Here is a 16222-nt window from a genome sequence, read left to right as displayed (position 1 = left end):
CTGCATCACTGTCTGGTGGGGGGGGGGGGGGGAGCGGGGATATTGCACAGGACCAAAATAAGCAGAAGAGAGTTGTAATCTTAGTCAGCTTATCATAGGTACTAACCTTTGTAATATCCAGGATATCTTCAAGGAGCAGTGCCTCAGAAAAGTAGCTTCCATCATCAAGGACCCCCACTACCCAGGACATGCCCTCTTCTCATTGTTACCATCAGGTAGGAGGTATAGAAGCCTGAAGGCACACACTCAGTGATTCCGGAGCAGCTCCTTCCCCTCTGCCATTCAACCTCTAAATGGACATTGAACCCATGAACACTACCGCACTGCTTTTTCTTTAAATTTCTGTTGTTGCAGTACTTAATCTCAATTTGACTATTTACTCTGTGTGTGTGTGTGTGTGTGTTTATTTATTTAATTATTGATTGATTGTAATTCAGTTGTGTTTTTTTCTACACTTTCCCTGTTTTGCATTGTACTGCAGCTGCAAAGGTAACAAATTTTGCAATATATGCTGGTGATATTAAACCTGATTCTGATTCTGCTACTGAATATCTATGATAAGTTTCTACTTCATTTACCGTACGTGGACCACATTTGTCGGATGCCTTCCTTTACCACACATACGGCTCCTAATATACTTCGGTAATATCAGTGGAATTGGTGCAGGCCCTGGAAACAATACTCTATGGAAATGAACACTAAGAGTAAGTCTAATTCAATAGCAGACTGGGAATAGGATGGAAATGCACATTGAGAGAAGAAAGTCCTGTATCCTGACTTTATTTCCATTAAAAGTTCAGTGCACATTTTCTTTTTACAATAAAGGCACCCCTGCTTTATTTGCAAAACTGTACAGAATAAATAGTTTACAGGAATATTTTACAATTTTGTAAATGAAAAAATAACTTGCAGACTTCTATGCTGTATTTGAAACAAATCATATCCTTTAACATTATGGTCTTTGTGTGCTTTTCTTCCCAATGTGTGTCAGTTTTTAAAACTTTTGCAAATGAAAGATTTATTTAAGAAGTAATTTTTGTTTCAATTTTTTCATATAAATATCTGCCTTGAATGTAGCTCCAGACCTAAAGGAATTGGGAATGCCTCGTGATATAACTGACAGGATAGAAACGTCACAAAGAGAATATGATTCAGTCTAAATACAATGTGCAGCCACATTTGGGTCTGCTTCTTACAGTAGTTATTTCAAGACTTGCAGATTTGCAAGTTCAGAATATTCTCTATAATTTAAAATCCAGCAGCAACAGATTGGATTGTCAGAAATCATGTAACTCACCTCCCTTATTAGATGATGAAATCATTACAGCAGACCAGAAGAATTATATATTAAATAAAATGAAATAAAATCACGAGTTTACATCAATTGAATGGATTTGATTCTGTTTTGTCACAGTGAGTTGTCACTGGTCCTTTAGGGATCACGTTCCATGATTTCATCCACTGCTCCATAAAAACTGCAAACCTGTAGCTTAGCTTTGAAAATAAGGCTTCCCAATAAATTTGCATATGGGTAGCAACCATTCATTCGGGAACCCTCTTTTGATCACTACTGATTCACCTGATAGCATCATTATGTTAACTTAATAGGATTGTCTGTATAATATAAAATGATCGTCCTGACGCTTAATAAAGCTTTGTGCTTGACAATGCAGTCTTTACACTGTGAAAGAAATCCTGTGGGGTGTTACTATACCTGTACCTACGTTCTCTATTGGCTATTCCCAGTGGTTTGCCTATCGATCCCTGAGTTAAATAAGGATTACTGCTGTATTGTTTGGAGAGAGACAAAAAAAAAGAGAATCATCTGTAAAGGCACTAATGTCTTAGTACAGCAAATAGGCTTGTTTATCACAATGTAACAGGCAAGTTAAAAATTGTCAATGCCGCTGAAAGATTCATGGTTGGTTCAATGCCGTCTGCTGTTCCAAAACCTCTAAGTAGTCAGGTTCAGTTTGTAGTTTTGCCTTCAGTTCAAAATATTCATTTTTTGTCTCTTCAACTACAACTTTTTTAGGTCTTGAATAGATGATTGCTTCCATCAATTTTAGCTCTTCTTGTCTAGATGGATAGCGAACATCCAGATCTGACTGTAATGGTGAGATATTTTTCTTCAGGTATTCTGTGATTCCAATTTGCTGAAGCTCCCTTTCTTTTTCCATTATATTTCTGTACATTGAAGTAGGATCACGGAGGGACATAAATTCTGGGGCTCGCTCTATTGCACTGAATTTGATGTTGGGATTTGTGAGCAGACGTTCTTTTTCTCTCATCATGTGACTCCTGTAAATCATTCTTGGCTCATTCCCATCTTTGATCTCATTGTCCAGTTCCACATCCCTCATATTATAAGAACGACTTCTGCACATTGGACCTATTGCATTAATCGTGTGCTGCTCATATATATTTCCATCCGGTCGTTCTTCAGTGTGATGGGTTCTCTTGTGTCCATATACACTGTATTGGACCTGCAAAGGACTGCAGTCCTGTACTGGAGTCGTTTTATGTTTCTTCTTCGACCTTCTCCGACGGTGAAGCACAAGGACCACCATCCCAGCTGCACTGAATACGATCAATAAGAACACTACTAACAAGCTGAGGATCAAAACAGAAAGTGGGACCGTGTCCATGATGGAGCCCAGGAGGCTGGATGCAGTACTAGAAGCTGCAGTGGATAAGTCAATAACATTAGCTTCTGTTGGTGGGCCCAGAATAGTTATTAATCCAGGACATATCAATTCATTGTTTAACATTTTCAAATCTTTCTTGGCAAACTTTTCAGGGGATTCACACATAATCTCACTGACTGTTACATTCTTATGGAGTTTTTCCATCCATTGCTTCAGGCTAATCAAGTCACAAGTGCAATCCCAAGGGTTGTCTTCTAAATCTATCTGAACCAGGAATTCAAGCTGATCAATTACATTGCTCACAGGAAGATGCATCAAATGATTATTCTTAAGGTTTAACCGCAAGAGTGGAACACCAGAAAATATATGTGGAGGCAAACTATGAAGAAGGTTGTTGTTCAGATACAAGACCTTGAGCTGCAGTAGGGCACTGAATGTCCCTGGTAATATCTCCTTGATTATATTGTGCTCCAGATACAGGTATTGAAGACGTCCGAGACCAACGAACATTTCTTTCCTTAATCTCACAATGCTGTTACCATTTAAGTACATCTTGTGAAGATTGGTGAGGTTTGCAAAAGCACCATCTTCAATTTCTGTTATTCGATTATTCCCTAAATGTAGCAAATCCAGGCTGCCGTAGCTGAGTAGATCAGATTTTGTAACAGACTGGATAATGTTATCTGTCAAATAAAGCTTGACTGGCTTTGGTGGACTTGGTGAAAGGTCCGACAAACTTTTAATGTTCCTTTCTTGACATTTCATTATCTGGCCCACATTATGTTGTGTGCTGCAATGACACATAGTCAGACAGGGTGATTTTGGAAAGACCACAGGCCTTGTTGTCACAATTCTCTCATCATCCTCTCCGTCAGGTTGTAGAATATACAGATCTTCTTTGTTTTCTTTAATAACTGATCTATTTTCACTCTGGATGTTGATGAGGGAATTGTCACCTGCTGGAGTTACCACCAAATGAATTGAATTTATAGGTTCTTCAAAGTCAGGACCTGAACCTGCAGGGCAAATTTCCATGGCTGTTATTTTAGTTAAAATCTTACCCTTCAGTCTAAATGGGTGCACACAGACAACATCACCAATATTAGACTGGGGTGGCATGTTTTCCAGCCAGGATCTGAGTGGCAATAAATCACAATCGCATTTCCACTGGTTATCCTCCAATTGGAGCTCCATTATTCTGCCTATATGCTCCAGCAGACCAACATATGGAAGTGAATTTAAGTGATTTCCTCGAAGGTCCAAGTGTGTCAGGGGTACAAAGCGAAATATGTTGGTGGGGAGAAAGGGGATCGCATTGTCATTCAGGATGAGTACTTTCAGCCGGTTAAGCTTACTGAATGCACCAGGCTCAATAACCTGGATGAAATTATTATCTGCCTGGAGGAATTCCAAATTGTCCAAGCCTAGAAATGTGCCCTCACGCAGAACTTCCAAATTGTTGCCATTGATATGCAAGCGTTTCAAGGAACTAAGTCCGGTGAAAGTCCCAGGTTCCAGGTTTTGCAAATGATTCCTGCCAAGATGCAGTGATAAAGCATTCCTGAATCGGATGAAATCATTGTGATATATTACACTCACAAAGTTATCTTGTAGGTTAAGATTGTAGTTATATTCCTGCGGTGGCTTGACTTGAGATATTTCGGTGATATCCTTGTTCTGACAATTAATGTGCAGCAGACTGTCTCTTTCTTCACAGGAGCACAGCCGCTCACATACTTCCTTATCTGAGGCGTTTGAAGGCGCTGCTTCATGGAAAGTGATTACAACTAAAGCTGCACTTAGTAGTAAATGCCAGGTCATCATTTTCTCAGAGTTTCACAATGTTTAAATACCTGTTGAAACAAAATGCACATAGTTTATAACCTTCTGAGCATGGCACATAGGGAATACAAACAAATCTCAGATTCAAATCCAAAAGCACAGTCATAAATAGTGACAAGAAGAAACAGTTTGCCCTCAAGTGTATAGGCAACTGTGCAATAACTAAATGTTCCTCACAAATTTTGGCCACTGTAATTTTCTCCTAGTATGTGAGTGAGTGGTAGAATCTGGGAAATGTTATTGGGAATGTGAGGACAGAACAAGGGGACTGGTGTGAAATCAGAGTAATTGGGTGTTTGATACAGACTACAATCTCAATTAGCTGGGGTCCTCTTTCTACACTGTACGGTTCTATGAGCCTCTCAGGGTCAAATCTTATGTCCCGTCATGAGGTGGAAATGGGTAAGGCTGCCAACAGGGCTCTGGTGAAATCATATAGACTAATATTCTGTACAGTGGATACAATGGCTTACAGAAACAACGATGAACTCCCAACAGAGGTCACTGGTGGCCTTGGCTCCACTGAGAGCTAAGGGCCCAAGAAGAAGAAGCCTCTATGACTCTGTGACATTTGTGCCATCTCACAGAAGAATCCCATTCCCCCCACTAAATTTTCTTCCAACCTAACCTCTTCAAACTCCAATTAACTCTCCCTTGGTTCTCCCACTCAGTGACATACTAGGAGCCAATTGCAGTAGTCAATTAATTTAAGAGCCTACAGACAACACACACAAAATGCTGGTGGAACACAGCAGGCCAGGCAGCATCTATAAGGAGAAGCACTGTCGACGTTTTGGGCCGAGACCCTTCATCAGGACCTACAACTAAGAGCCTACAGATCTTTGGGAGGTGGGAGGAAACCAGAGCTCCTAGGGGAAACACACACACAGGCACCACTTTAGGCAGACAACACATTAGGTCTGGAGTGAACTCCAGATCACTGGAACCGTAGAGCAGCAGCACCATTACTAGTTGTGCTACCATGCCACCAGTACAATTAACATGAATGATTATGATAAAAAACACATTGGATTACAGATTAATTTGCTATGCAAAGCAGATTTAAATGTGTACTAATACTTGCAGGTAGTGTAGATCTATAATCTGTGCTCATTCAATAGAAGACTTCGACTCAAATAACTTATGTCACCAGCATACTGTGCAACATGCACAAAATGCTGGAGGAACTCAGCAGCGTCTATGGAAATGAATAAACAATCAACGTTTCAGGGCAAAACTCTTCTTCAGGACTGAAAAGAAAGGGGGAAGATGCAGAATAAAAAGGTGGGGGGATGGGAAGGAGGGTAGCCAGAAGGTGATATGTGAATCCAAATGGGTGGTAAAGGGGCTGGAGAAGAAGGAATCTGATAGGAGAGGAGAGTGGATCATAGGAGAAAGGGAAGGAGGAAGGGACCTGGGGGGAGTAATAGGCAAAGAGATAAACCTTGTTTTGTCTGGATTTCCAGCTGTTATTCAATAGCTAAACAATAGACATGAAAATCCGATACTAATGCTAGTAGAACTAATGGTAGTGTATTGATCCGAATAGGAAATCACCCATGTATCAGGAGACAGGGAATAGGATGAACTGACAGAAGGTGATTAGAGATTTCCTTTTAGTATCTGTTTTGTATCAACAAAACTTCTAGTTATTACTAATTTGGAATAAGGTGCATTTGTATCTGAAAATCATAAGGACTATGGCCAGAAGGAAATTGCAAAGAGATGAATTTATTAAGGAATGAATTAAATTTGGCAAACTGCTTTCAAATCAGTTAAAAATGAGGTCATCCACACTAGCTATCAAAACCAATGTGCTCATGGGAGCTTCACATTCATAAGAAATGCCACCAACCCTTAATTAATCTGGATGCAAATCAAAAAGCATATTTTAATGTATAATATCTCAAAATCTTGATATAAAAATGGATGAACAGAATATACAAAACTTTAAATTTTTCCACCAGAATAACAAAATATAATTTATCAGTTGCAATGTTCGGTGTTGACATTATAAGATATAGGAGTAGAATTAGGCCATTTGGCCCATTGAGTCTGTTCCACCATTTCATCATGGCTGATCTATTTTCCTCTCAGTCCCAATCTCCTGTATCCCTTCAAGCCCTGTCTAATCAAGAATCTATCAACCTCTGTCTTAAATATACTTAATGACTTGGCCTCCACATCCATTCCATCAAAAATATAATATCATTTGTATCTTTAACATAATTACAATATAATTCAGGCTGTTGAATGATTTAAAAAGTTAATCATGAATTATTTTGTAATTATAAAAAGATCATGTAATTTTTGGAGTTAAACTGAATTGAAGAATAGTAATGGAATACCAATGTATTTTAGAACTTTAAAAATAAATAGCTTTGTTTTTCGAGAGGGAGGAGGAGAAAAGCAGGGAGAATATGTGGGTCAGAGAGTCCAGCATTAGAGGAGGAAGGCAAATTGGGACATGGAGAACAGTGTTCATAGAGAGTAGGAATAGCTAGCTGGGGGAAGGAAATTAAGGGGCAAAATGAACAAGAGGAAAGGAACAGAGTGTAAGGGAGTGAAGGTAGAGAAAAGGGAGGTAGTGTGGGAGAACTGAGTTGGAGGTGGTATAGTAGTTAGCAGAACACTTTGACCCTGGTTCAATCCCCACCATTGTCTGTAAGGAGTGTATATGTTCTCCCTGTGACCATGATGCTCCAGTTTCCTCCCATTGTCCAAAATGGTAGGTTAATTGGTCATTGTAAATTATCTTGTGATTAGGCTGGGGTTAAATCAGGGGTTGCTGGGTGGTGCAGTTCAAAGTGCAGGCAGGCCCTATTCCGTGCTGTATCTCTAAATAAATTTTTTAAAAGTTAAAAAATACGGAGAGGTTGATGAAAGGATAAGTGGAAGTGCAATAAAGAACCTTGACTTCATACTTCGGAGAGATCAGGTTCTTAATGCATCACACCTTAGTGTCCCATCCATTATTTCTACCTCTCACACTTTCCCTTTCCCCTTTTCAATTTTTTCCCCCACTCCTTTCTTTTCCTCCTGATATTCTCTTTCCACTTCCTTCTCTGGCTCCTCTTTCACTGTCCTTCTCTATTTCCCTTTCTTTATTACATTGTACTCATATTTTTCTCTCCCCACCTCTCTCTTCACTAATCCATCTGTGTCTCTTTCCACAAAATTCTTCCTTCACCTCTTTCAGTCACTCCTACCTCCTTTTCTTTCTTTCTGTCTTTCATCTCACTTTCTCTATCTTTCTCACTCCCGCTTCCCTCTCTCTCGATCGTCCTTCTTTATCCTCTCCCTTAATTCACTCTCCATCTGCACTTTCTCCCACTGCTTTTCCTATCTCCATCTCTCTCTTTCTTCCTACTCCTTTAACCCTCCCCTCCACATACTCTCTATTTTTTCTACCCACTCTCTTGCTTCTTTTGCCTTTTCTCCTTTATCTTTTTCCTGCCCCTCTCCCTAACTCCTTGCACTTTCCTCACTCTGCCCTTACATGTCAATTCCCTACTTTTCTTTCTCTCTCCATTTCCCCTATTCTTCCACTCCAAATTGTTTCCCCTTTCTTTTTTCTTCCTTTCTCCTCATTGCCTTCTTGGCTTCAAATCTCTATCCCTTCCCTTGTCTCTTGCCCTTTCCTGTTACTCATTTTCCTCCTCCCCCTTGTTTCCTGTCTCTCCAGCCAATTTCTCCAATTGTCTTTTTCCCACTCTCTCTTCTTGGATTCCTATTTTCCTCATTCCCTTTTTTTCCTCTCCTCTTTTCCATCTTTATCCATCCTACCACTCTTTCTAATGTTCTCCTGCTGCCTAGCAGATGGGGATGCGTCTACAGTTTTGGATGTCAGTGGAGCAGACTCTGTATGGTAAACCCGTCGGCAAATGCACTGAACTCTTGGTAAATCTACATAGCCTATAAGCTGACTGTAAATCACCAGCACATCATGAGAAATGAAGGGAGACTGTGTTGAACTTTTGAAACAGATCTTAAACTAAGAATGAATGTTGAATAATCTGTTTAAAAAGATACAAAAGCTTTCTCTGAACCCTGCAGTGTGGCTATTGGCAAAGATTTATGTCTCAACACGTTAGTGACAAAGAGGGACCTCGCATGTTTAGTTCTGCCACAAACAAGCTTTTGAATGTGGTAAGCATTTAGATTCAGACAGTTTATGGCCCTGTAGCAGGCAAACATGCAAAAAAATACAAAAAGGCTGCATCAATCAAGCTCTCACAAATTAAGTTTTTATATTAATATGAGGAAGGGTCAGGAAATAAGTTATCAATATACAGACAACTGAGAACAGGTCTGATCAATGTACACATTCTGAGTGATCAGCAAAGGTGGGTAATGTTAAAATAATCTTAATTTAACATATGATTAACATTTACAATTAAAGCATGGCTTAAAAAAAGCTGTGGACAGAGTTGGCCGTCTGCATAAATTGAGAACAGCTAAGTAGTTACTGCTGTGAGCTACAGACAAAATCAGAGAGAAGTGCATGTGGCTATGAGTTACAGGTACAATTAAGACTTCCGTCTAAGAAAGCTATCAAGTATAATACAGTAGCTCTTTCAGTGAACAGTCCTTTCAGTTTCTCATACTTTATGTTGTTCATGTCATATAATATCTTGTGACATGATTTAGTAATGTCTGCAGTTAAATATTTTTATTTGTAAGGTTTGCACCCTCTGCGTTTTTGGAATTGTTCTGAATTTGTTGATCTGTGAGCCCTGCCTAGTTTTTATTTTCAGAGGTAAGTTGGCAGAAGTTTTTACTCTATACGCACGGTTCAGTGTGAGCTCTAGAGGATAAGTATGACAAAACTACTACAGGAGGCAAGTTCTCCCTTCATTCTACTGGGTGAGGACTGTAACTAGAGGAAAAATGCTTAGAGAGCACAAGCTGTTGAGATTAATGTTCGGCTTTGGTGGTCATGGGGGAGCAGGTCTAAAAGCATCCAGATTTAAAAGTGGGAATTCCTGCTGGAGTCTCACAGATATTGGACAGCAAGAATTAAACAAAAAATAAACTTGTGAAATATGGGAATGATAATAGGCCTACAAAAGGGTAAAAATGGAATGATTAAAAGCTAGGAACAGTAGCGGTCCAAAGAGACTTGGAAATCTATAAACACCAATTGTTAAAGTGCCTTGGGCAGATATGATATTCAAAGGGCTACTAAAATAAGATAAATGGATGACGGATACAAGGATAGAGTGATACTACATTTATCCAAGCCTCTCATACACCTCGCATACCTTGAGTACTGAGTTCATCTCTGAGCACCAAACTACAGTAAGGTATCATTTGCCCTGGAGGCTGCAGAAAAGCATTTATGAGGTGTGGACTCCAGGAATGAAATTATAAAGCAAATTTACAAATATATTGGGATGTACCCATTAGAATTCAGAAAGAGAATAGATCATTGGAATAGATTGTGCTCCAAACTGAAAGTATTGAGTCTTCTTTCTACTAGTAGATGATCCTAATCGGACACAAGTTCAAAATAAGAAATACATTTTTTCAGGAATGAACTTAGACACTATACAAAAGGTAGCCAAGAATTGAAACCTTCTTTCACAATCAGCAACAGAAACACAGTCAATGATCAGCAAAATTAGTAGGAAAAATGTTGAGTTGCAACATAGATTAGCAGTGATCTTATTGGGTGATAGGACAGAGGTGAGAGGAGAGAGGATGAATGGTCTGTTCCTTATTTTTTCTACACAGGTAATTCTGCCATTATGCAAGTGTAAACTGAGTGGATTATGAAACATCATTTGTATTACATAGGCTGGATTGTTCATAGCACGATTTTGATCGGGAACTAGAGAACGACTTATGAGTTAACTTGAAAATTGAGAATTGGGGTAAAAAGATCTATCTTGCAAATAAAAGTAGTATTGAGGAGAATGTTTGCATGTATCCGCCCTGCAATAATCAGACAGCACTGCCTCTTAATATCACAGCCAGCTAGATTTAGTGTGACAGGCCATTGGAAAGTGACAAGCAATTGCTTCCATTGATATTTACAACAGGATAATTTATTAAACAATATAACATACAGAATTTAATATAGTTAACTTATATAAACTAGATTAACTTAGATTCAGTAACAAAATTAAACTTTTAAGAAAAATACCTTTATTATTGCAAATCTGGAACTGCCGAGTGTCTTGTTTTCATAATACGTTCTCAGTCATGCGAGATTTCGCAGAAACAACTTTCATGATATTTCAGAACTATTAGTACTTATATAGGCCTATGCATTATCAAGCTGAGTGCAAAATATATCCAATGATCCTAAATATCCTGTATATTACATGACCTGTAGAGAACAGGAATGTTGTGAATGCAGAGTCCAGGTCCTTCAAATCTCACTCCCTACCACAATCGACAAATTTGCATAGCAAATTCAACCAGTGCATATATTCAGAAACAGCTGGTCTCACGCTCCAGATAGCAGTCAAAATAGGCTTTAACAAAGTAACAGGTGCTACAATAAAACCACAAGCTCCAATGAAAAAACATCAGCCTGTAATTAATCTACTTTTTTGCTTCTGGAGATTCTGCCTGACTTGTTGAAAATTTCAATCATTGTGCTTAATCTCTGCTATCCAACACCTGCACTATTTCATATTTTGGATTTCATCATTTCTCTCAACTCATACATATATTTTTTTCTATGCACAGTTCTCCAAATGAATCAGTTGTGACTAAGGAAACTTCTCCAATTCAGCAACTCTCCATCCTATAACAGGAATTATTTTTTCTCCCTCCTTTCTCTGGATCTTAAATCACTTTTGATATCCCACTCTTATGGAGTGTCCTCAACCTGAAACATTAACTCCGTTGCCCCTCTCACGACTTGCAAGAAGATTCTTCTCCATTTTCTGATTTGACTGTTGACTGGGTCTAGGTAACGTGGAAAGTGAGAGAATGTTTATAGTTGTCTAAAATGTTTTGCATCCATTTGAGTATATTTGCAACACCTGTCAAAGATAATGTAACATCAGAACATCAGAAGCTGTTAGCACACCAGAAGCTCCCACAACATCAAATAATGTTCAAATAACAGACTGCATCATACTGTTGGCTCATCATTGGTTCTGTAAAGAAGCAGTGGCTAGTTGCAAGGGATATGTCAACACATCCCTGACATTGCCAACTATGAACTGTAGTATGCAAAATACAACACACAGTGGAGATTAGTTGGCAGCACAGGTTGCACTTCACCTTGCCACTTCATGTTCATTCCAGGCATAGCTGATGCATCTAGCATAATCTCATTCAAGTAATTTTGTTAAGAAGTAACTGGGTTCTATTGGAGATACACCTCCAAGAGGACCACAGCCTTGTCAATGGGTTTGAAGGCTTATCTACCTCAATGACCCAGAGAGCTATGTTAGCTGGAGACAGGGCTTTATGCTTTTATGGCTTTTGGTAGGGCCTCCCATGCCGAATAGGTCAAAGGGTAGAGGCCAGACTAAGAATGATCAACTTGGTCCTCCAGGTTTGGGGGTTTAGCTCAGGGCTAACAACCCTGACTGGTAAAGAAAAATCATTATGGAAACAGCAGTGAAGAACCCTTCTGCATCTGAGTGTGATGGTATTCCCGAGTCTCCACCCAGGACTTATGTGAATAACAGTAATGGAAACCAAGAGGAACCTATTGAAATGATGGAGGAAGGCCTGAAAACCAGCAGAGATGGAGGACCTTCACTGCTGCCCAAAATGCCAGTAGCGTAATGGGCAGTAAAGTAAGTGAGTAATTCAAGACAAAGGCAACTGCAGATGCTACAGTCTGGGGCAAAAATCAAACAGCTGAGGAACTAAACACATCAGGTAGCATCTGTAAAGACAAAGAGACAGATGATGTTTACAGTTAAGACCAATGTTTCTTCTAATTTGTAATGGTCCGTGAGTGCAAAATTCTTGTGCTGTGCAATTTTTTTGCCCAGTGACAACAACATGTACACAGAGTTTTATATATAGAGGTATTTATTTTAACAGCTAGAAAAGCCAAGTTTCCAAATATCATTCCACTTCTTTCCCCTCGTAAATTTTCCAGCAACTTTAGCTTTGTGACAATACATGCAGGTAATACCAGTTTCTGTATTGTGCATTAATATTTCTTGTAGCTGCACGTTCCTGACCTCATGAGCTTTTGGTGTAGCAGTTTCAACTGTTTCATTAAGCTTTTCTGCTTTAAATGAACTAACACTTCAACATCATTTGCATCAGAAACTGGAAAAGGAAATGCGATTATGTACGATAGTGATATTTACTCAACATGAGGTAAAGTGTGATAACCTTAAGTGCGCAGTTGAAATTCCTTTTTGTGCTTCACTAGTAGAATAATATGTGTGCACGCGACGGAACATTGGTCAAAACCCTACATCATAACCCCGACCCACCAAGCACCTTCCCAGCAGTTTGCTTTGTGCTCCAAATAGCTTGTATTATTCCATTGACTTGATTGATCCTGATATATTAAATCATTCACATATATTTGAATGCAGTTTAAGTTTTTAAAAAATTTACTTTGATTTTCATATTTACGATTCTGATGATTGGAAAATTTGGACGAGGCTTTCTACAGTCTTCGGATGGCCATTGCAAACAGCCCAGACACCTTCTCTATCCCACCATGCCTCATGGAAGAGTGGCAGCAAAAGGCATGGCAGAAGTTTGCAGTCACTGCCAAAGGCATTCTATGAGAGGTGGACTAGATCAGGCCAAACATTGAATGAGGAACACTATGGGTCAGGTCACCAGATACACCAAATCTCATTTCTTTGTCATGAAAATGCACGTCAGCAAACATCTCTGAGAAGAGAAGCTGAGCAAAACTTCACACTGGGCATCTTTCACTAGAACTGGGAAAGAGAGAACAAGTTAGTGCAAAGTTGCAAATGAGAGGAATGTAAGGATGAACGAGACAACAGGGATTTACAGTATGTGACAAGCTGAAGCCAGGATTGCCATAGGGAAGGGACAGTATGCATAGTATCTCCTGTCAAAAGAGCTACAGGGGACAATTCTTCATCATCATAATTATGTGCCATGTCGTATGATGTGGGTGATTATAGTCTCATGACCATGATTGTTCTTGGCAAATTTTTCCACATAAGTGGTTTACCATTGCCTTCTCTGGGAAATGTCTTTTCAAGACGGAAGACCCCAGCCATTATCAATAACCTTCAGAGATTGCCTGCCTGGCATCAGTGGTTGCATAATTAGGACTTGCGATATACACCAGCTGCTCATTTGGCCATCCATCACCTGGCCCCATGGCTTCATATGAACGTGATCGGTGAATTAAGCAGGTGGCACATCTTGCCCAAGAGTGACCAGTAGGCTAGGGATGGGAAGAAGAGTCTTACACCTCCTTTGGTAGAGACATACCTCCACTCTATCACCCTTGGACAATTAAGAGAGCAATAATACAAAGAATTATAATGAGTTGTGAAATGCAGGCTTATAAGTTATGTCCAGTAAATCAGAGCATGCTGATGGAAAAGAAACGGAGCCTATATTACAGATGGATGACTTACAAGTAGAATACCATTTTTGATCCAAGGAGAGAATGCAAGTAGCCTGAAGTTGGAGTCTAGAAGGCTTTACTACGATTAGACAAATGATAAGTTGTTCTTCAAGTTCAAGTTTATTGTCATCTGACTGTACCAAATGAAACGACATTACTTCAGACCATGGTGCACCCACAGATACACAGAGTATATAAAACAAAATATTATCATAAATAAGTTTAAAGTAAAATAAAACAAGCTTCTTCAATCTAATATTGAGCTTTATTGTTTCAAAACTATCATTGTTTCAAAAGAAGCAATGGCACTAACTGGACAATAGCAGGTAGCTGACAGCAATCCAAAGGTTGAAACCTCAAACCCAACAATTCAATGCTTGTTGTAAAATCTTAGACTTTTGAGGTTACAAATGAAAAAAGAAAAGATAATTCTATATTACTGTGGACAGACCCTGCTCTGTACAATCACACTGAGGGTTTCCCTTCAAAAATTATCAAATATGCTGGGACAAATGATGGAACCCATTTCCCTGCCTTCCACATCTTAAAGTCTAGCATGAGTTGCAAATGTTTTCTAAATTGTAAAGAGTGTGGTGCAATGATCATATTCCCTGGTCCTGGGAAAATAGAAAGTTAGGGTCAGAATATATCTTCAGTGACTTAAATAGTTCTGCCATTCAGGCATTTACAAAACCTATGAACGCTGTAATAGACAATTAGAATGTAAGAGCATTCAGAAGTAATAGAAATGAAAATAAAATGAAAATATCTATATTTACATTTCCTAAAACCTTATCATATGGTTGCTGTTAATGAGGTCTGAGGTCAGACGTAAGGTCAAACTTGGCTTACGATCTAAGAGGCAATTCTCAGAGGAATTTTGGGGTATGCAACAAGAATATGTCAACACATTCAATGCTTCTAGACTGCATGCAAAAATATCTGGGATTACTTCAGCAAAAATGGTTGATTGTTCTTGGATGCGTTTGGAACCGCCAACCACAACCAGTGTGTTTTATCCCATTCTCATAAACGTTGCCAGAAAATGATTTAATTCCCTAATGCCTTTCCACAGGAAAACACATGCTGCGAAATAGAAACCCCCTCAAGATTTTCCTCTCTGTGGTGTACAGAAATAATGTATGTTGCATACCTCAATTAGAAAAATTATGCAGAGCAAATCACATGCTTGCCTATTAAGTGGACATAAGATTAACTGGGCACATATGTTCAAAGCTAATCACAAACATTTATATTCAAATGAAATACAAATGAATGCAAATAGTAGCAACAATAAGAACACAACGCACTGTATCAAAAATGCAAAGTTGGTCATGACTGAAAATAAATAGTTGTATGTGGTTGTTGTAGAAGTTATGAGTAAAGGGAACATGAAAAGAACAGTTATCTATATTGATCAGAAAAATTAAAGGTAGTTCATGCTTTTCTGCCAGTTGAATTCCTTTGAAGGTATTGCTATGTTGTAAAAACATGTACTAGTTGGAATAAAATTGTTTGGAGAAGTTTAGTAGAAAACAAACTAAAAGATACAAAATTTCCAAGTGCATCCAGATAAGAGACCATTGTATTATTACCATGTGTGGGCATGTAAATCTGAGCATGAGTACATGCTTCAGTACAAATGTAAATACTTTGTTGAACTACAGTACAGTCTGTTGCTTTCTACGTCAGTACTTTGCATTTTTCAAACACAGCATAGCTGCTTCTTGCTTGATGCTATCTGCCATCCTCAGGAGTGCAAATATCATAGAGAAATACTAAATGACCTTTTCCCTATGACCTTTAAGCATTTCATCAATTGACAATGCACTTCAGTTTGCATTATCTGAACAGCAATACAAAAACATTCAATAGATTATGAAAAAGCCAGATGTTACTTTATGAAAGGGCTTTTTTTTAAAACCAAACAAGTGAGCAGACCATGCTCAATAATAAATGTCACATTATTCTAAATACTGTTGCCCATCAGCCTTAGTCATATAAAAGAAGTGAACAACTGTGTTTTGCAGTAACACTAAAAGATGAATTTATTGCAATCTATAGGTTATAAATTATTGTTATGGAGATACTTGAGGGAATTAGAGTTGATCATAACACCTTAATTTCTCTATTTTCTTATCACTAGACTTCAATGCACTAGGTTTCCCAGCATCAGAAG

At 38.7% G+C, this 16222-nt stretch overlaps 1 protein-coding gene across 2 annotated transcripts in view; it reads right to left on the bottom strand.

Annotated features, from left to right (window-relative positions):
* Positions 1 to 764: 764 nt before the first annotated feature.
* The window catches only part of slitrk6 (SLIT and NTRK-like family, member 6), a 38924-nt gene continuing 23466 nt past the window's right edge, over positions 765 to 16222 (bottom strand). The window contains exons 1-2 of one of the 2 annotated variants that reach the window (XM_073027389.1): positions 10639 to 10789; positions 765 to 4501 (exon numbers count right to left, since the gene is read on the bottom strand). In XM_073027389.1, the coding sequence (XP_072883490.1) occupies positions 1917 to 4472 (2556 nt within the window). In that variant the 5' untranslated portion in view covers positions 4473 to 4501; positions 10639 to 10789 and the 3' untranslated portion in view covers positions 765 to 1916. Of the gene's footprint in view, positions 4502 to 10638; positions 10790 to 16222 lie in introns of those variants that run through there. The other variant, XM_073027382.1, reaches the window with a different exon arrangement.

The sequence above is a fragment of the Hemitrygon akajei genome, chromosome 2 (genome assembly GCF_048418815.1).
Source record: "Hemitrygon akajei chromosome 2, sHemAka1.3, whole genome shotgun sequence".
NCBI lineage: Eukaryota > Metazoa > Chordata > Chondrichthyes > Myliobatiformes > Dasyatidae > Hemitrygon > Hemitrygon akajei.
The sequence above is the reverse complement of the archived record's forward strand: the minus strand, read 5'-3'. Positions and strand labels throughout refer to the sequence as shown.